At 42.5% G+C, this 20,680-nt stretch overlaps 1 protein-coding gene across 3 annotated transcripts in view; it reads left to right on the top strand.

Annotated features, from left to right (window-relative positions):
* The first annotated feature begins 7,386 nt into the window (after nucleotides 1–7,386).
* The window catches only part of NELL2 (neural EGFL like 2), a 158,003-nt gene continuing 144,709 nt past the window's right edge, over nucleotides 7,387–20,680 (top strand). Inside the window, exons 1-2 of one of the 3 annotated variants that reach the window (XM_068933846.1) lie at nucleotides 7,387–7,718; nucleotides 7,836–7,964. In XM_068933846.1, the coding sequence (XP_068789947.1) occupies nucleotides 7,664–7,718; nucleotides 7,836–7,964 (184 nt within the window). In that variant the 5' untranslated portion in view covers nucleotides 7,387–7,663. The remainder of the gene's footprint in view (nucleotides 7,719–7,835; nucleotides 7,965–20,680) is intronic. The other 2 variants (XM_068933853.1, XM_068933851.1) reach the window with 2 other exon arrangements.

Raw genomic sequence — 20,680 nt, 5'->3', positions numbered from 1 at the left:
AATGAAGCATCTGCTGTAATCAGATGAACCCAGCCCTCCTGACCCTAAATGCATTTTTGCCATTAGGGGGATGAGGAGTGGTATCTAAAATACGTGTTAGAATTTTTCTATAGATGCTATATTTTAAGAAAATATGGGTTCAAATCTTTCTCTTCCTTTGTTTGTTCAAAAGAGGGAATAATGGGATGTTTACTGTCATGTCTAGTAATGAATTAGCTCTAATAGTTAATGGAGACTTTTTTAATTTTGCGGCCATAAAAGCCATGTTAAAATCATACAATTTTTAAAATGCGTAATGTACATTAACACTCTGGAACTGCTGATCAAAGTTTTGAACTGTAGACTGTTGAGATCTAGCTACTTGGAATTGAATATTTTCTATTACATCTGCAAGACTTACCCAGTGAAGCCTGGTCCAAGGCGGAGTGTGCATTTCTTTTTTATGATGATCCGAATAAAGAGATTTCCCTTCAGCTGAAGGAAGATTTGGTGAGGCTGGCACTGGGCATGATTATACTGTATGCTGAAGCAAGGTTCAGAAATCCTCAGACTTTGCCATGCTGGTGTACAGCGGCTGTTCAGACTTTCTTTCCTGGATCCAGAAGCCATCCCGCATGTCCTAACAACATGGCACCTTTGTTAACAAGACTTTATTACAAAGCTCTCAGCAGTGGAGGCAGATACAGCTTTGGTGTCCACCCCAGAGTCTAGACAGGCCCTTTAGCACTTGCGTTGTTCCCTTTCTTCTACATTTTTCACTCCAGGCAATAGAAACCCAAGGTCATTTAAGAATTAGAGTTTGATGATATAGTAATGCTACAAAACGCGGTGCTACTTGAAGTACTTCTTAATTACCTGATGGACTGATAGACTCATTGAAGCTATTCCAGTTTGCCCAATAAATATGCCTTTGAGTCTGAAAACTGCACAGATCACATTTGAATAGCCTATTATTTGTCAGGCAGTGTAAGAGATACTGTGATACTTTCTCTTCCAATACTGCAGAAGTAATTAGACTACACTAGAGACTGTTAAATTTGTACTTTTGAGGTCAGAAGCACACTTTAAACCTTTTTTCTCTCTATGTACAATGCAAAACCCAAAATCTGGATTTGTTCAACTGAAAACTAAATGGTTGGATGACAGGTATTAAGGTTTTGTTCCACTGCAGTCCCACTCACGACACACTGGACAGATTATTTTTGTTTGAAATTGTCTATGTTGGATTTGGGGAACTTGTGGCAATAGTAGTTTGTACATAGGAATAAAAAAGCAGACCCTTTTACCACGAAGTGTCCGCCACTCTTTCCGTGCAAGCAGGGCCTGGGAATGGGCTCTGGAAGGGCGCCTCGATCCAAAGTTGCTGGAAATCTTTCCACAGACTGCAGCGGCTTTTACCAGTCATCCTTCGAGGCACTCTGACTGCCACAGCAAGCTGCAAACCTCATCCCTTAATGTCTATGTCAAAAGTGTAAGCATATCATGTTCCCTAAAATGGTGTCTGCTTTTGATGAAAACAAAGGGTGGAAAAATCATCAATTAATGACAAATTCGTGGTCATTAACTAGTTGTGACATCAAGTATGGATTTCTTTATGTTTTATTCTCAGTTACTGGATTTTCTCTTGCCTTTATCTTCCACAGTAGAGAGTCTTCTACTACTAGAAGTCATCTCTCCACTTTGTGGATGGAATCACCTTATTATGTTAGATTGCAAAAGAAGAAAAAAGTTGCACCCACTCTCTTTTACTGACTTTTACTCCAGCCAGTGTCTGGCTCCAATGAGGACTGTGCAGATTTTTTTCTTTATTATAGAAGTAAAACATACCGAAGTAAAGTCTTCCCATGCCAACTTTGTTATCGTAAATATTTATGATGGATATGCTGATCCCTTTTTAATAGGGGGTAATATTTCAGACAGCAAAATGATCAAATCGCAGAGCGCGCTTGAGTCAAGATAATTTAACTATAATCTTGTACACTTGTCATTGTGGCCTGGTTTGACAGAACTGAAATAATTAAATCCTGATCGTGAACCATCCTTTCCTTACTCCGTATGGTTCCACACATCAAATACAAGGCCAAAACTTCTAGCAGACATTTTCTATGAAAAGACATTTTAAGGCATTATAATGTGTGAAGGCTGTCAGCAGGGCAGTCTATCGCTCCTACCTTACATCAAAGGGATGTGCACCCTGTTGGAGGAAGAAAACAAAGCTAGTATAAAAAACAAGACTCTAGCAAGGAAGGTTAATATGGGCACCTTGTAACTCTGAAGATCAAGGTTCAAATTTGGGAAAAGCAGAGTGAAGCCTGCACCTCCATCCTTTCTTCCTTGCCCCTACATCAAACAAGAATCTTGGGGAAAACTTCTGAAAAATGCCTTCATCTCTACCTCTCATTAATGTAACTGCTTCCATTTCTCTTTCTGCTCTCAGAAGAACGCACCTGTAATTCTAACCTTGTAATTCCCATCACTCTTCCTATGTGCTGCTTTTCCACTTCTGGCTGCACCACTCAACTTACCAAAGCTGAGATGTAAGCCGTAAGTTGTGAAGTATCCCCAAGTGAAGATGGTATAAAATGAGGAAGACATGAAACTTAGAGAGACATAAAGTGTTTCCCTTTGATAGCTATATCGTTTGTTTCACAACTCTATTTTTACGATGGTAAGTAATTTTTGAAATTACAAGTGTGGCAATAGCAGATTTGTATGAAACATTTCATAACTTTGTAACTGAAATCAGTGATGTGTCTTCAACGGATGTGTGTTAGACAGGAACGCCTTTGATGCTGCGGCTCTTTAACTGGGCTGGTATTGTCATGGTAGGTGTGCGTCTTAGTCAGTTTGACAGTCTCTGCTGGGCCTTAGCCAAGTGCTAAATTTAAATCTTAAGGTCTCTGAGGCTTTCCTGGTGAGAGACACATAGTGTACATTTTGGAGACGGGAAACCTGCAACATGCGGGGTTTTAATACAGATACCAGTTCTGACCCAGCAGAAATTGCAAGACTCACAAATTGCAAAGAGGAGATTAGCAAAGGAGTGTGTGTGCACACACACTTGTGTGTGGGAGAGGGAGAGGGAGAGGGAGAGGGAGAGGGAGAGGGAGAGGGAGCTGCTGAAGGTCAGAAAGTGCTTGGAGAGTCAGGAAGAAAAGACTATATAAGAGGGGGAACTATAAAGAGGCTAATGAAGTTGCAAAAGTAAATCAGCTGATTTATATAAATAAATTGATGTAAGTGTTGGAGGGAGAGAGTGCCACAGGTCAACTTCACGTAGCTGGTCAGGAAGCTGGTAAGCAAAAAAATCTAATAAACCCCTGAGGTTTATTCAAGAACAGGAGAGCACCTGAGATTTTTCTCTTTCTGTTGAAACTCTCCTTTAGAAAATGTGAAAATGAGTTTTGTGATCTCACCTTAGTCCCATATGGCATTCTATACATCACACAATGACTGCATGGGTTTTACACAGGGTACTTTTCATATAAGGAAAATCTGAATTGCAATGATGAAATAGTGCAGATAGGAGTCCACAATGAAGGGTGTTAACAGAAACTTCTGCAGCACAGTTTGCCTGCATTTTCCCTGACTGTAACTAGTAAGAGCCCTCATCCTCAGCGGTACCAAATTTACTCACATTAAAAAGCTGCTTTTTAATAACAGACTATTCTCCTTATTCCACTTCAAAAAGTATTAATTATGGAACATCATGTTTTACAAATGCTTTTCTGTACAAATGCTGCATTAAAGCACTATAATGTTGAGTAAACATCTACCTGTCTTTTGCAATATAAGGAAGATTGTTTTCTATACTCTTAAGAAAAAAGTTGCATCAGTGTTTTATAAGTAGGTCAGTGACAATTCTTCATGTATTTCTTAAATTCACATGGACTCTCCAGGTTCTGGGGTAGAAATACATGGCTAAAGCTACTGTGAATAAAATATTTATGTTTTTCTTTAAAAATAAATAGACTCAGTTAAGCTGCAGTAGAAGAGGTAATGCTTTCCCAGTGCAGGACTGTCATCTGCATGTTTTAAGAGCTTTACTCAGTTCAGTTTATTAGCATATAATTAATATGAGCATAATTAATATGAGAGTCCCCTTGCACCAAAACCATTCGTGAATTTGGAGCTTGTAAGACATTCCTTAACTTTTCATTTGTCATGACAATTGTTGTGAATATTACTCATTATTTGGAAGACCTAATTATTTCTTAGAATCTAGTAGGGGGGTCTTGGGGTCAATATCATGACATTTATTTCGTCCAAAAATCTTATTGAAATAGAAACATTTACCACCTGAAGACTGTTCATAAGTCAGTTGTACTACAGCACATCAATCTGATTTGCTCCTGTTTGTCTGCCTATTAGTCCTGCAGGCTCACCTGCCTGGCGGGCAGGAGCAGCTGGGGCAGGAACATCATCACCAGGGCCCTGAGCACGTTTTGCTGCCTGAGTCCAGGGTCAGTGCCTTGGAAAGCCTTTTCACTTATATCTGTGTAGCACTGTTGACACGTTCATTGCTGTGGAATTACAGGATGTCATGTCGTCCTAGATGTTTGTAAAGAGGATTGTTTTCATTTCACTCCAAGCGTGGAAATATCTCTGACCAGCTGTTATTCAGAAGAGTCCCACGAAAAGTCAGTGCAAAAGATTAGCCTTGTTAGCTGCAGCTCTTTCTTTGAGTAACGCTTGCTCTAGTGTTTCTACGGACCAGAACTAGCTTAATTCACACAAAAAAAGAAGATACCTCTAAGATATCTAGGCTCTGGAGAGCCTTGAAACCTGCCGAGAGCCTTACAAGTTAATATCTCAAATGGGCTACTTTAAGCAGGGACCTTGTTTAATAAAGAAAGCACTGGAAAATTGTGCTTTCATCAATTTGTGGTTCTTACCGGATATGGATATGCTGTACTGCTTTCTTCGGGCTGCCACCCTTTGCTAAGCGTAGAGAAGATCACAGTGAGCCTTGATGTGATGCACGTAAAACTGGCTAAAATACATTGTTTCCATTAAAGGGAAGAGCATCCTGGCCAACTGAAGATGTAAAGAGTATTTAGTACTTAGTGCAAAGAGTATCTTTTTAGTATTTCCCTAATAATCAGACTTAGAAAGTGATATGTCCAACAAGACTGTGAAACTGTGTTTCCAGGGAGATCAGAAAGCAATTGCCCCAGGTAGAAATACGTATTAGTTTTAAGCAAATCTTTGAAAGGTTCCTCTCTATTCGCCAACAATATATTCCTACTACTGGTATAAATGCTCATCTGGCTGTTCACTTGCCTCTTAGTTAGCTGAATTATGTCACTATGCACACCTCACATAATGGAAATGAAGCTCTATGTAATGGATATAATGTGGCTCCATAATGCTAACAGGGAATAAAGTAGGCTGGATGGAGCTGGGTGAGTGACTTCTCGTGTACATGACATGAAGATGAGTGGCTGCTCCCCGGAGATCTACTGCTAGAGAAAGGGGAGATGGCAGAGGAGGGCTCCAGCTACTTCCCAAGCTTACTCCACCCAGGCAGCAGCCACTGACGGAAATTGCCCGTGGCTGCTGGCAGAGTCAAAGAACTAAATGCAGATGCTTGCCTATTTTTTTCTGTTCATTTGCATGCTCGGCTCAACTGGTGGTGGGGTTCATTATGCACTGTTATCACTCTGAATTATGAACCTATTTCTTCCCAAATTAATTGCTTCTGGTTCAGTTATGTGTAACCAATGTGATTGAAAGAGCATGAAAGAAGCCACCAATGTGTGGCTTTTGTCCATTAACTCCCACAACGAAACACATCTTCCATCAGCCTGCTCTGACAGCTGGTGGATTTCCTGAGTTTGGAAGCGCAGCTCCACTTCCCTAGTGGGCTAGAGACAAAGTTTTCACGCAGAAGAGGGGCTGGTCTGTTTCGGATGGGGCTGTAATGTCACTATCTCCTATGCCTGTTTAGGATAGAAACCCAGGTATATTGTGGGACTAGGTACATGCAGCTGGTACCGGCAGTGTTCCCGCTTTGGTTTTTGGGTCAGCTGGAACAGGAAGTGGTTTTCGAAGCATCTCTCATGTGACTGTACTGACCCCACTACCTAGAAGAGACATCTGCATCTCTTCTAAGATTACGTGGGCTGTCGGAGCTGCATGCGGAACCTGTGACGTGTATTTGGGTTGACAGATGGATTTCCTGTTCCCACTCTCATTTTTAGACACTCTTCCCTCCCCTTTCCTCATAGAGAAGAAGGTGACTTTCATATTCGCAGCTGATAGCTCTTTATGCTGCTTAGGATCTGGGTCGGTTGACCTAGCCCAGAAAGGACATTTGCTGCTGACCCCCATGGTCTACTTCAAGGGAAAGAAAAGAGAAAAAACCCTTCTTCCTTTCAGTCTTCAACATGGTTTTACTATTTGTAAAGATCATAGAGAATAAATTAAGGGTGGTCAATAAACACTACAGGAAATCACAGCCTGACATCAAGGCGTTACTGCCATGCACGGGAAATTGGCAAAAACTTGAAAAAAACCCAATTTCTCCACAGAATCTGACAAACTGGCAAACAAGGCGCTTCTGCCTTGCGCGCCAGAGCCCTTACAACAGAGAAGGTAAGAATAAGGCTATTCTTAGCCCCCTTTATAAGCACAAAAAGTAAGCCACGGCAACGTCACTTGCGGGGGAACCGCCGGGGGGCCGGGAACCGCACTGCTGCGCGACTGCCAGAGCGCCCTGCGCCGCGGGGCCGGGGCGGGGGGGGGCCGCCGCCCCGCGCCCTCCCACCTCCCTCCATCACCGGCACCGTTCCGTGCCCTCCCGCCCCAAAACTGCGCTTATTTCCCCGCAGAGATCAGGCCGAGAAAATGTTATCTCGGGACGGGAATTAACGCCGTTCCTTCAACATGCGCAGGCGGCAACAAGGCGGAGGGAGGCCGCCTACCTGCCGCCGCCGAGCAGCGGGCCCTCCCAGCGCCTAACGGCCGCCCAGCCGTTGAGCGGAGCTGCCTAACGGTCTCCTTCAAACTTCGAGGCACCTGCCCGCCCCCGCCGCGCGCCTCAGGCGAGGGCGCCCCCCGCCGCCCCGGCGGCCGCGCCGCCCCCCGCCCGGCTCCTTCCCCCCACATGAGGGCGGTGGCCGCCCGCCCTCAGCGCCTCGCCTGAGGGCCCGGAGCGGCGGCGCCGCCTCCTCCCACCTTCCCGGCCCGACCCAGCCCAGCCCAGCCCGGCCCGGCCCGGCCCGGCGGAGGCGGTGGGCGTCTCCCGCGGGCCGCGGCATAAACCGGCGCCCCCTCCCGCCGCCCCCGGGTGTCCCCGCCGGACGGCGGGAGGAGACTGGCGCTCCCGCGGGAGCCGGCGGCAGGTTGCAGCTGCTTCGCGGCGAAGGGGCCGCGCCCGGTGGCGAGGCGGGGAGCGGCTGCGCTCGGCTCGGCTCGGCTCGGCGGCCGCCCCCTTTGTCTGCCCGCGGGCGGAGGGCAGCGCCGCCCGCCCGCCCGCCGCGGCCCCGCGCTTTGTGTGCTCCGGCCCGGCGGTGGCGGCCGCCGTGATGCGCGCTGCGGGGCGGCGGGGGGTCCGCTCCTCCCGGTGAGAGACGGGGCGGGACCCAGCCGCTGCCCGGAGGTTTTCCGCGCCCTCAACAGCTGGAGAAGGAGGACTATGGAGTGAGCGCCGCGCTGTGCCATGGAGTCGGGCATCGGCGTGAGCACGCTCTGCTTCCTCCTCTGCCTCCCAGCAGGTAGGCGGCCGCCGGGGCGGGGGGCAGCGGGGCGGCGGCGCTGCCGCCGCCGCCCTCGCCCCGCGGGTTGGCCCCGGCGGAAAGTTGCGAGGGGGTAACGCGGAGTTTGTGGGTCAGTTGCAGGTTTCGGCGTGGACCCCTCGCTGCAGATCGACGTGCTGTCCGAGCTGCAGCTGGGCGGCGCCGCGGCCGGCGTGCGCCAGGTGCCGGGGCTGCACAACGGGAGCAAAGCCTTCCTCTTCCCAGGTACGGCCGGCCCGCCGGCCGCGGCTCCTTCCCTCCCGCCCGCCTGCATGCCTGCCTGCCTTCCCTCCCTTTCTTCCCTCCCTGCCCTTTTCTTTCCTTTTTTTCTTTATTTGACTGATAGACACTTAATTAAAGTACAGCGGGAACGGGGATGGCAGATGGCTTGTTTTGTGAGTCGTGGGGCGCAGCGATGATTAATAGCACCACCCACTCCCCTGGCTGGCTGGGGCAGCGCTGAGCGGGCTCCGGCTCCGGCCGCGGCTCCGGCTCCGGCCGCGGCTCCGCTGGCTGGAAGTTCCGTGAGAGCCGAGCGAGCCGCTGAGATGAAGCGCTCCCGAGGAGCCAGGCAGACGGCTGGGAACGAGTACTGCCCCTTGCCGAGGGAGAGTGACCCTTGGTGAACCGCAATGTCGTAGTCGCTGTGAGAGGCGAGGAATGAATTTTAGCCTGCCTTTAGTACTTTTTTTTTTTTTTAAATATATGCTAGGAAAGAAAAGAACGTAGCGGTCTTGTTCCACCTCTCAAAAATGTATTTAGGAGGATTATTCCAAAATAAGAAAACATTCCTGATAGCGGAAACTGATATGGGTCAGTAAAATAACTGTCAATTGATAGTTGAACTTGTTGGGATAGGCTGCTCATTCTATTTGCTCATTTCGGTGTATTTTTTAAAACTGAACTGTAACGCTGTATTCACATCTTACAGGAAGCTGGAGTCAGGAATATGTTTTCAGGAAAAATCTCTGTCCTCACTTAAAAAAAAAAAAAAAAAGCCTAAAAATAACCTTTAACAGCAGGTCTCTTATCTGAAAGATAATGAAGTGATTTTCAGAAACTTGATTGAATAAGACTAAGAAACGTGGCTCAACATCTGGTGGAGTGAGAACAAATTTCTGCATCAGTTTATAGCTTTAAAAGAAGGGCACAATGATTATTGGTTTCTTGTGTCATGCTAGGACTTTCGACTCTGATCTGGAAGAATTTCTGGTGCAACAGGCAAGAGGCTGTGTTTCCCATACAGAGGAGTTATAATTTCAGGGAGATAAGAGCTGGAGAGAGAATTTCTTTCATGTTTGCGTTAATGAGATAATTTATCAGAAGCTAATAGTTGCCAAAGGCTTTTTTTTTTTTAAGGTGATCTTTGTAGTGGTGTTCTTCCCTGGAACAGCCAGGGTGTGTCAGTGCGGACGCTGATGTGGAGATGTGTGGGCATATGTGTTCAGAAACGCTCACACATGCTGTTCTTAACTGGACTTGCTGCTTCAGAACAGAGACCTCTGTGAAGAGGACAACCGCTTAGAGCGGCAGCACAGTTGTATGGCTGTGCGGTTCATATTGTAAAATAGCTATAGTGTATAAGGTATGGCATTCTAATGTGAGGCCCCTATTGTGTTTAAATAGGAAAAGGAAAATACCAAAACTCTGTCTGACTTGAGTAGTAATAGAGGTTGGCAATAATAAGTCTTTTTATTGTGTATTTTCCCAGCGCTGGGACAAAAAGATTCCTAGGTTACTAAAGATTTTTTCTTTTTTTTCTTTTTATTTCTTGTTGTCTCTCTTGCTTTGTAAAAACAAGTGTATAGTTCTTAAATGGTTCACCAATTGAGTCATAACAAAAGAAGATAAGACTTTAAATTTTCACACAAATCTTTTCTTTTGTTCAGAGGAATTGTATGTGTGTGTGAGGGGGAATAACAAGGACAAAAGCATTTTGGTCTAAAATGGTGGTTGAAGTTGCTGGGTATCCCTTGGGAAGCACCCTCCAGGATTGGATACACTTTTCCTGTTACTGCATAATTGGACAGCTGACTTCTGTAGAGTAAATTGAGTCCTCACTGAGCAGACAGATTTTCATTTTCTAACTTGTATTTAGGAATATAAAAATTTCTGTAGTCATTCAGACCACCGGTCCACTTAGTTATTTTTCTTCCACTCTTAGAGCTAACACCTTGGGAACAGTGCTGCAGTGTATGCTTTTTAGTGTATGTACTTGCAATGTGTAAATTTGAAATGTATGAACTGCTGACTTCCAACTTATTTTTACTTTTTTTTTAACCTAAGTCAAAGCCTTACTTGTTAGATGCAAATTGCTTGTCCAAAAAGACACAAATGGCTTAAATTGGTCCATGAACTTACTCTCAAAGCTTTAACTAGTGTTCCTTTTTTTTTTATTTTCTTCAGCAATTGGAATATTTTCTTGTACGACATACATTTTTGTGTCACTTTATTTTGCCCTTAGACCTTTTTCGTAGACCATGTTCTCAGCTGGTGTAATCCTTCATTTGTAAATCCCCCTTCGGGTGATTTGTTGTTGTTGTGCTTGCTACTGGACAGAAGTTCATCCTGGTACTGTCAGCCTGAGAAAGGTTGAAACTCAGATTCCTGATACATAAAGGAAGATTTTTGTGAAGAGCAATGTATACTTAACATACAAAAGGACTAAATGGAGGTCTTTATTTTAGAAAGTAATCATAAGAGTGGCAGGTTGAGCTGTCAACAGTTATCAGACAATTAAAAATGTACCTACAGTTAAAGCAGAATAGTCTCCTTCAGTTTCTAGGTGAAAACGCAGTTTTGACTGGGTAGAAATTACTTAATTGGATGCAGGATCAATTTTCTGTATGAGAAATTGTTAGTGTCTAACTGGCTACTCTTGATACTTTTTTTTCAATAATTGATTTTCAAAGGAACTTCCGTTTCTAGACCGTAAACGCTTCCTCAGTGAAGATATTTTTGTTCTATTATTGTCCATTCAAGAATCCTTAGGGTGCTCCTTACAGTTTCTGATTTAGAACTAAATCTAGCTATTTGAAATCTGCAGTCAAATTTGCATACAAAGTATAAGACTTGTGAAACAAGTCTTTGCCTTTGACTTCCGCAGGATTAGATGCTGTGGTCTTGAATTTAAATCTCTTTAGATTCCTGATGTTCCTCGATTGTAGTGGATGATAGCACCTGAATGCCACTGTAATCTGGCCCTATTTAGCTACAGGGATTTCTTTTGCTGTAGAATTGTGATTTGCAGAGTAATTGTAAAATGTTCCAGTGTAGCTTGTGGGAAGATCTAATTATGAATAAAAAATAGGAGGAAGTCTTCCAAAATGTTAGTGTTGCTGTATATGAGCATCTGCCAGCGCTTCTTAGCCAACAGATTATTATGTTAAAATATGTTGAGAAGAAAATTATTCCTCTTCTGGCCAGAGTATCAGAACAGAAGTCGGAAGATCTATGGCATAAACTCATCTTTGCTGGTGACTCTTCTCAGAAGTTATTGAAATTTTCAATGCCTTGATATTTTTTTTCCCTTTGCAAAATAGGAATAATATTTAAAGTAATGCCTAAATCAGATGAGTGGATTGAAGTATAATTAATGTGTTTGAGGAAGGCTTTGAATTACTGTTGACGATATGCCGATTATTGCCATTCTTATACTTTCTTTGTAAATAACCACAATAATACAATTTGAGCAGGTAAGTAGAGATGAAAGTAAATGTAGGCATTTTCCTATGAAAATATAAAAATCTGATTGCTGCAAGAGCACTTATTGCACATGTAACTGTCTTGAATTGTCATAAACACAAACAATGGGCTGGAGAGTGTTAGGGTTTTAGATTTAAATCTGAGCATGTACTTATTAAGCATATGCAAACTCCCACAGAAGCCAGGTGTTTCAACTTGTAATAGGAAACTGCTCTGAAATATGTGAATCTAAGTAAGGGCTGTAATAATAACTTTGTCTCTTTCTGACTGTCCTCTAGGCAGTAACTTTTTCTCACCCTTCTTCCAGACTTCAGACTCATTTCACTTTTTTTTTTTTTTCCTTTTTTTAACATAGTGTTTCTGGGTTCCACTTGGAATCACCCTATTGCTCTTGCAAATGAATGCCATGAATCAAACTAGCCTTGCCCAAAGAACTTGAGCAATAATGGACACATCTTTCAACCACCTCCAGCAGCTGTGGAGAGTGGAAGGTTCCCTCTAAATCAAGTGAAGAGAGGCACAAAAAGTAAACATGAAAGCAAGGCGATGTGTAAGGAAAATGTATATTCCTCAAAGGAGAGAGCATAAAGGGAGGATAGAGTAATACAGTCAGACACTTACAAATGCAGGAACCTTTTATTTAAGGCAAATGTGAAGAGGGCCTGACAATCATGAAAATGAGGGAGCTTGTTTATCTTTAGAATGAGTTCCAAATATTGTATTCAGATGAGTTTTTTTGCCAGTTAGGCAAAATGTAAATTTTAACAGGGTTATAAACAATGCTTACGTAATCTTGATGAGGAGGGGCAGCACTGGAGGCAGTGTATGGTAGATTATGATAGGGAGCAAGAAGTGCTATAAAACACAAAAGAGCTGAAGTAGTCTGTCAGTATGATGCATGAAAGGGCTTAACAGTACTGTTTTTTTTTTTTTTTTTTTTTGAATTGGGTCTCACTGGTACGAACTACTGGCCGAAAATAAAACTGAAGTAGGCCACTTCATATAAATGGTTTGTTACATGTTGCTGCATGACTGGGTGATTAGCCTAGTACTTAATATTGTCTTGCTTGCTTTTTCTTTTTTTTTTTCCTCGCCTGCTAATATATCCAGTATCCCTTAGAAGGATCGCTGCTTTCTGACCCATGGTACTATCTCTTAGTATTGCTAAAGGAGCTAGAAGAGAAGCTTTAGAACTAGATGCGAGTAAACCCTGTTATTACAGAAATAGTATTTAGGTTGGCTATGCATTTCACGTGCTTTTTTCCTTGCCACCTGTCACTAAAACTATGCACAGATGCTCTATTCTGGTTCCAGCTGAGCCTGCTGAAAATGTTACTTTTCCCAGCTGCTCGTCGCTGCCCAGTAGCTAGAGGTTACTGTCCCCACAACTCTTCTAAAGCAAGAGATCATATGAGCACTGCCTAACCCACTGATGGCAAAGCCAGCCAGCTTCTGGAGCTAACCTGGCTGCCTGCCTGCAGCGATGCACATTAGCGAGTCCCAGAAGATCCCCTTTCTCCAGCTGTACTAGACACTGGAGTTCTCTCCCAGAGGGAGCCATAACAGACAGCTGGGGGAGAGGATGCTCCTGCTACCAACTGGCATAGCTGACTGTAGAGTGAATGTCTGTCTGCAGCTTTTTTGTTTTGCAAGCAGTCTGATTTCTCTCTCAGAATCAATGAATCCTCAAAATGTGGGACCTCCAGCATAGAGGCCACCTGTTGATATTGAATATTTCCAGAACCCTTTGAAGGGACAAAGGAAAACTCCTGTCCCATAATTTTGGGAAAGACTTAAATAACTCTAGTACTTACTAAAATGAAACTTTTTTTCAGTGCTAGAGGTGCCTGGTGTAACCAGTTACTCTATAACAATTCAGTAGCCAGAGAGATCCAGATTTCGAAATACCTGGAGCATCAGCTTATGCATCCCACTGCTGCCCTCCTTGCCCTTCCACCTTTTGCACCTTCTAAAGGAGATGCCTGCGCTTCTGTGTTTGCTGCCAATAGTAGCTATTGGGATAGAGCCCAACTTGGGTTGAGATTACTGCTGGGGTGGATGCTAGAGGGGAGAATGCTGTAGAGCTGGGCAACTCCTGCTTCTGCTGGAGTCTGCAAAGTGGGGATGGCTGCTGCGAGACAGCCTCTCACTACACAAGTAAGAGCTGAATGCTCTGCATCCGCCTTTTCTTGGTGGCGGTAGCAGTAGCAGGAGGAGGTGTTTGGGCTGCATTTGCTGCTTTGAACAGTCTGCCCAACATGTAGGCAGTGATATGTGAGAATCCTGTGAGCAGTTCCCATCCTGAGCCATGCTGAATTGACATGCACAAAGAGCTGTCGTGTATAGTTATGCTGTAGATAAGTACACATTCTCTACTGCTGAATAAAGATAAATATACCTAATATTGGAGATTATATTGTGCTGCATGCTAAATACTGCCATGCTGGCTTTTTTATAAATGATGAGAAAGCTATTGAAAGAAGAACAATATTGTTGACTTGTGAATAAGAAGGAAAGAGTGTAGGGCAGAACTGAGAAGTAGAGTGTAAATATGGACCTAATATATTGCAGATGCCAAAGAAACAGATCGCTAGAGAAGAGAAGCTTGTAATCCCTATATGTAGTCATTAATACCTTGTTAATGCAGAATAGTGTTAAGGAATGACAGAAAAGTTGGCCTGTAGCATTTAGAGATTGTAACTGTCTAATGCTGAAAGTTGCAAGTAATGTTTCTGAGAATGTGCATTAGTCATATAAAGCATTGTGAAGGCTTAAGTGTAGAGCAATAATATTGTTTTAAGGATGGCTCTAAAAATGGTGTCACTGTTCACTGCAAGAGAAGAGATTTTTACATAAAATTTTTTGTTTTGCTCTATATTTATTTTTCTATAGCGGGCTTCTGGGGCAGGTGGAGAGAAGAAATAAACAAAAGCTAAATATTCCCTCTGAAATCCTTGGGTTTTTTAGCAGGTATTCTCATTTCTTGCCGTGTGTCTCACTATGGGTACTTGGCACCTTCTGGTGTATTCAACAGCACAGACTCCACAGGAAGACCAAGCATGGGGAGAGAAGATACATGCTTGCTGATACAGTCACCATAACTTACCTGCCACGATTTGGGGGGGGGGGGGAGGGGGAATAATGCCAAACAACATGCTTTCCACAGCTTTGGCTCAGCTTAAAGGGCCAGCTGAAACCTCCTGCCTCTGCCACTTTGCCCTCCCCAATAAATTCATACCTGCATTTATTAATCAGCTAGGGTTTGAGCCTTCTTGTTAGGCGCAATGTCATATTTTGCAAGTAGTCGCATTGACTTTAATAGTTCTGTTGACCTGGTGTTCCTCGTAGCCAGGTTGCTTCAAATATCTGCAACAAATAGAAGTCCCTGGGGCGCTCTTTTATTGGGACAACATGGTTTGTCTAAAATGTTTTTCCTATGACAGTTTTTTTGTTTTGGTTGACTCAAATGGCCATGCCCATGTATACGCTCAGTATTGCCAAAAACAATTCATACTGATTAACAACAGCCAGAATTGCAGTTTCTTGGAACTAGATTTGAAATCAGGCCTCTTCTAAAATATCTTAAATACAAAACCCAAACTAGGATACTATTTTCCCAGGGCTCAACTTGGCACATTTATTTGGAAGCTGAAGACAGGCCTGAGGTACAGCCCCAGGGCATATGTAGAAGGAAAATATAGCAGCACACTGACAAGAGTTTTCCTGTGGGGGAGAGCCCATGCTTGTGCCTGGAGAAGGGGAGCCAACCTCTCCTGCTGGTGTAGCAGAGTGCAGTGGTCTCAGCTGAGGTTAAATGTTACACTGGCAGTGAGACCACGTCTGTTTTGGGTACTGGAGAGAACCTGGCACCTTGCTGCAAGTGTGTCACGAGAGGGAGGGGACAGTGACTGTTCTGGGCAGCTGGGTAGCTGTCAAGCATGTCTTTCCATATTGCAGGGGGAGGATTTAATTAGCAAAGGGTAGTGATGTGGGAAGGCGAGGTCTTGCTACCCTTATATAACTGTTTTATTATGACATAGTTCTGTGGTTGTGTAGAGTGGATGAGACTGGCTGGGCAAGGGTTTCTATTGTATTTATTTATTTATTTTTATTGCATCAATGTTTGCTCTCCAGTGACGTTTCAGAGAGGACAGCAGCATTTCCGATATGTTCCTTCATTTTTTAGATTAGCCTTAATGTCTGTTTCCTCCCTTCATCTTCACACAACGCTAACGTTTGCTTGTAAGCCCTGGCAAATAGGTTTCCTACGCTCCCCTTACCGCTTGAATTCTTCTAGTCTGTATTCACCAGGGCACAGGGATGCTAGCTTGGAAAAGTAAGAATGGTTAATTTTGCTGCTTCTGCTGCGTCTTAAGGGAGGTACAAAACTGAGCTCATAAGATATTTAAAACCAGTGGATAAGAGCTGGGGATTACATATAGCTGTCACGGGAAACTCTGCTTTCATGCAGCTACTCTTCAGTTCCCTATATGTTGTCATGTTTGGTTGTATGCCAAGGTACAAATTCACCAAGCAGTAATATTTTCTTACCTTAATTTTTAAGGTAGAGCTGGGTATGGGGTGAAGCATTAGAAAAAACTTGAGGAAAAAGTAAGTGGAAAAATTACTTTTCACTGAATATTTCTGTCCATCTGTTTTTTTCTAAATCTCTCAATATTTTTGTCTCAAAGTTTAAAACATACTGGTTTGTCCATCTCAGTGTTATTCAACAACTTTTCACTGGAAAATCTGAGAAGAAATATGATAAGGGTGCTTAATTTTTTGCCTGGTCATTTATTGTTTTCCATGATGAGTAGCCATTATGAATGCTCATTTGGATATTTCAGGTAGCTGTCACTGGACTTTAAAAATTTAAGACAAATTTGTTGTGAAGATGTTATTTAAGTCATGATCCCGTTCAGTGAGTAAACTATTTTTTTTCTTTTGCCATTAAAAATGGCTACAGCAATTTTTTTCAAAGTATTTTGAAGTGCAAGAGTTTTGCAGCAGAAGTTCAATATTCTAAAGATAGTGTTCAGAAAGGTTTTAGCAGATTAACATACTTGCAGCAGTAACAACATTGTTATGATGGACCGTGATGTTTCCAAAGAAGCTGTTATGATCAATATTGCTAGTCATCCATAACTGAGAACTCTTTTAGTGCAATTTGAGTGGCAATTTCCCCTGTAAAAACGGAGACCTCCGGTTTTAGAGTTGTTCTCTGTTAGACTGGGTGATGTTTGTACTGTTTTCCCAATATAAATGCTTCTATAAGTATAACTTGACAATGGTAATGTCCTTACTGTTTATCTGATTGAAAAAAGTCACTGTAAAGAAGGCACGTGCCAGCCTTGACTCCATGGTTGGAATCTGAGTCTCTAAATACAACTGCGTAATGAACTGGAAAGGTTCCAGAGGAACTGCTGTGGTTTTGAGGTCAATAATCTGTGTTTTAATAACTCCCTAAACATGTATTTGTGTAATGGGCCGTGGCTGTTCCAAAGGCGCTCTAAGATTTCCTGTAACACTAACTAGTATCTCTAGAACTTGAAACAGTCCCCAAGTTTGCTCAGCACCCGTTCAGGGAGTAGGATAAACCTGAGGAAAATTGTGTACTCTGCTCAGTAATGCTCTTAAGAATCTCCACATACAACGCTAGCATTTGAAGTATAAGGAAAGCATGTTGTAGTAAGAGATCTGGAATTTTTTTTTAATAATTGTCTGTGTTATTGCATTCACTTCTGGGTTTCTCCACTTCAGAAAAATATCGAAAAGAAAAATGACAAGCCTGATACAGTAAAAAGGCTTAGCTTACTAAGACAGATTATGAAAGAACTAAATATGTACAGCTTGTCCAAGCAAAGACAGAAGTGTCACATAAGTGTCTCAAGTTAGAGTCTCAGAGGTTTAGAATGAAGGAATTATTTAGTATTCAAAGAGCTAGAACTAAAAGTAACATAATGATATTATAAGTGGAGAGGGTTTAAGATAAAAGGATACTTTTATAGTGAGCTAGTTTATATTGTGGAATAACTACTGAAAGGAAGTGGTGGAAATATCCATAGTTTTGATTTAGTACAAGAAAGCATGAAAAAAAAACTTAAGAAGCATTAGCTGTGTTGCCATTGTGAGACATTCAGTTAATAAGCTGAAGATATAGTAGATGACCCTGTAAGTCTTACTATGCTCTGGAAATCTGGATTGTCCCAATATCGAGAGAGATTTTCAGAAGCATGGAGTATCAAATACATAATACTCATTAAAATCAAATTAGTGCCTTTGAATACTAAAATACTAAAACTGTTCTTAGGTGCTCTTGAGTTTATTTTAATGGTTCTCGGGTAAAAACAAGCCTACAAGAGCAAGGAAATTGAGGGTTGGACACGTTTCTAATTTTAACTTATCCAAGTTTATAAATTGTGCATATGTTTAAAACCCGTGACTAATTCACTGGGGCTAGCAGGCACATTCATATAAAGCATGCATTCTATTAATTTCTGATTTAAAAAGAAATTTCTTGCAGGAGATTCTGAACTCAGCTTCCCTGGAACATCTAGGAATTATAGCTTGCGTCCCGGTGTGTATCACAAAGCATGGAATCCCTTCACTTTGATGTTCCCGATCCAAAATTTTTCTAATCTTTTTCTTTTCCTGGCATCCAAACAACTACCAGATTAGCATGGATTTTTCCGAGAGTCCTAGTAAGATATTTTGGTGGCCTGGGTGCTGTTTCCCTCCCTCTAGTCATGACCAGTGTGCCCACTGGCACTGTTCCCCGTCATTTCTTCCAGTACCTGATTTCTCTTTATGGTTCCATCTCCTACCTTCTCTTTCCATCTGCTTCTGTTTGCTCAGCCCACTGCCAGAGACCTGTGGCTAGCAACAGAATTGTTGGATGTATCTGGCATGGTTCAGACATAATCTTTTTTCCAATGGTGGCCTTGCTGTGCTGTTTCTGTTGTTGGGATGGAGGTTTGGATTTTCGTAGGTTTTTTTTTTTTTTTTGAGTTGGTAACTGACCCTTTTCTTCAGTCAGAACTTAACATTTCAAACAGATTGCATCATTCTGGTTATCTGGGAAATAAAGATCTATTTCATATTAATGCTTTTTTTAAGCTTACTGTTGTATACATAGACTGAAAATAATTCAATTTTAACACTTAGTTTGAGCCAAAGGCTTTTGCATCCCTGATGTGGGTACAAAAAATTATCTAGCAAAAGCTAGAATGAGAACGTCCAACAATAATCCCATAGCAGTGGGAGAGACCATTAGGTTCCTAATAGGAGGGAAAAAGCTAAACCCTCCAGGGCATCCGCAAATGCAGGCCTCAGGTGGTAGCTCCTCTGGACTAGCCTTACAGGTCCCAGGAAGAGGAACTATTGAGAGAAAATAACTGATCAGAGGTCTCTGAGAGTCTTACTTGGACAGTGAGAACCAAGTGAGAGAGATGTGGCGCGTTCCTTGGAGGATATAGGAGTGTCTGCAACCCAGCAGCAACCTCATCCAGAGGTGCCCTGCTGGTTGCTAGTCTCCTATCATCGGTCATCCTATGACCCAGTGTGCCATCCTGGCTGTGACCAAAATCAAACCAACCAACAAGTGTTGGAACATGATATACTTGAGGAGCCTGAATTGTGCAGTATCTCCTGGGAGGAGGGTAGTTCATGTAATCCAGCTTGATCTACATCCAGCATAATCTGCTTCTGTGGTTTGTTATTTCTTCTAGTGTGCACTTTATTTGTTTTTAATTGATTCCACTTTTACCTTTGATAGCCGTTTCCAAATGAAAAAGCAGGCTAACAGCATTGCTTTGTCCTGCAGCCTTCTCCCAATGGTGTGACTTGCATAACTTCTTAAATCCTGGTCGTGCTGTATGACTAGGGACTGGAAATAAATTACGTCTCTTAGTTCTGGTGTGTCATGCCTATAATGCAGCAGCAGTAGGGATGGAAGACAATATGCTATTTTTCTTGTGCTCTTCAGTCTGTGTCTCAGTGTTTAACAGCGTTGCTCGGTGTGATATTTTTGTTTGTTGGGTCAGTTTGACACAATGTGCTCATATGGCAGTATGCAGTCAAGCATAACTAGGTGCATATACCACAGATGGCAACAGCGAGGAAAACAAGACAGGCTTGATTTTTCTCTGCAGGTTTCAAGGTATTCTCAAAGCAGCATCTAGAAAACTGTTTTGTTCCTAAAGGGATGCATGTGAATGTGTGTATATACATGTATATTCATAAAGCTATATTAGCTCCAGCCTTTTAAATGTAACTGGAAGCTAATTTAAAATGAAGAGGCAAACAAACTCGCTCTTCACTAGTTCTGTACAATTGTTCAAACATAATTGGTTTTATATTGGTGTTGGCCCCAAACAACTTCATTGCAAGTAGCAGCACTTGGTATTACCTACTGGGGAGCGAATAAAAGGTCTTCAGAATTTGAAGAGGGATTGATAATAGTGTTGGAATACGGACTGGGGAGAACTAGTAATCAAAATGCTATTGCATCTTGTAATTGATAACCCAGAAACTATAAATCACCAGAAAACATTACAATAATAAATATCTGATGCAGAGCTTTACAGCACACTTTAATTTTCGAAGAGTTGAATTTCTATAGCAAGAACAGAAGTTGTCTTTTATCTTTGTCACTTTGTTATCATGTAATATGTCCCCATTGAATAGTACCCTCTCTCCTGGTGATAGTATCTTGCATGATGACATATTTACAGTGAAAGAATATTTCTTGTAGGCAGGGAACAATGGTTTTCTGTTTCACATACACACGTAGAAGTGCCTGATAGTACTTCCGTAGGGCGCTTCTGCTGCATTGGTGCACGCATTACTTTTCCTTTCAGAAATAAATGCTCAGTAGTGCTGGTAGGTTGTTACTGATTCACTGCTTGTAGATTTCAGTGTGAATAAACCTAGTGTTCATTTTCTTTGACAGTTTGGGAGTTAGTTGTTTAGTAACAGACTAGAGCAGTAGGATCTATACTGTTAAGCAAATCAGCTGTTTCAGCCTCCAGTGCTAAGAATACAGACTTCTAATCTGGAGCTTGAGAAATGTAAAGTTCAGGCTCTCTCAAAATGAGATTTGTCATCCTTTTATTTGCAAAAGCTTGAAAAACTACCTATAGAAATATGCTATTTTAGGTATTGCAGTTAGAACTTTTACTGCTGAGTCCAAAAGTCATGAACCCTCAGATTGTGTGTCCTTCATATTTCTGAATGAG

The sequence above is a fragment of the Struthio camelus genome, chromosome 1 (genome assembly GCF_040807025.1).
Source record: "Struthio camelus isolate bStrCam1 chromosome 1, bStrCam1.hap1, whole genome shotgun sequence".
Classification (NCBI taxonomy): Eukaryota; Metazoa; Chordata; class Aves; order Struthioniformes; family Struthionidae; genus Struthio; species Struthio camelus.
Note: the sequence above shows the minus strand (reverse complement) of the source record. Positions and strands in the feature narration are given on the sequence as shown.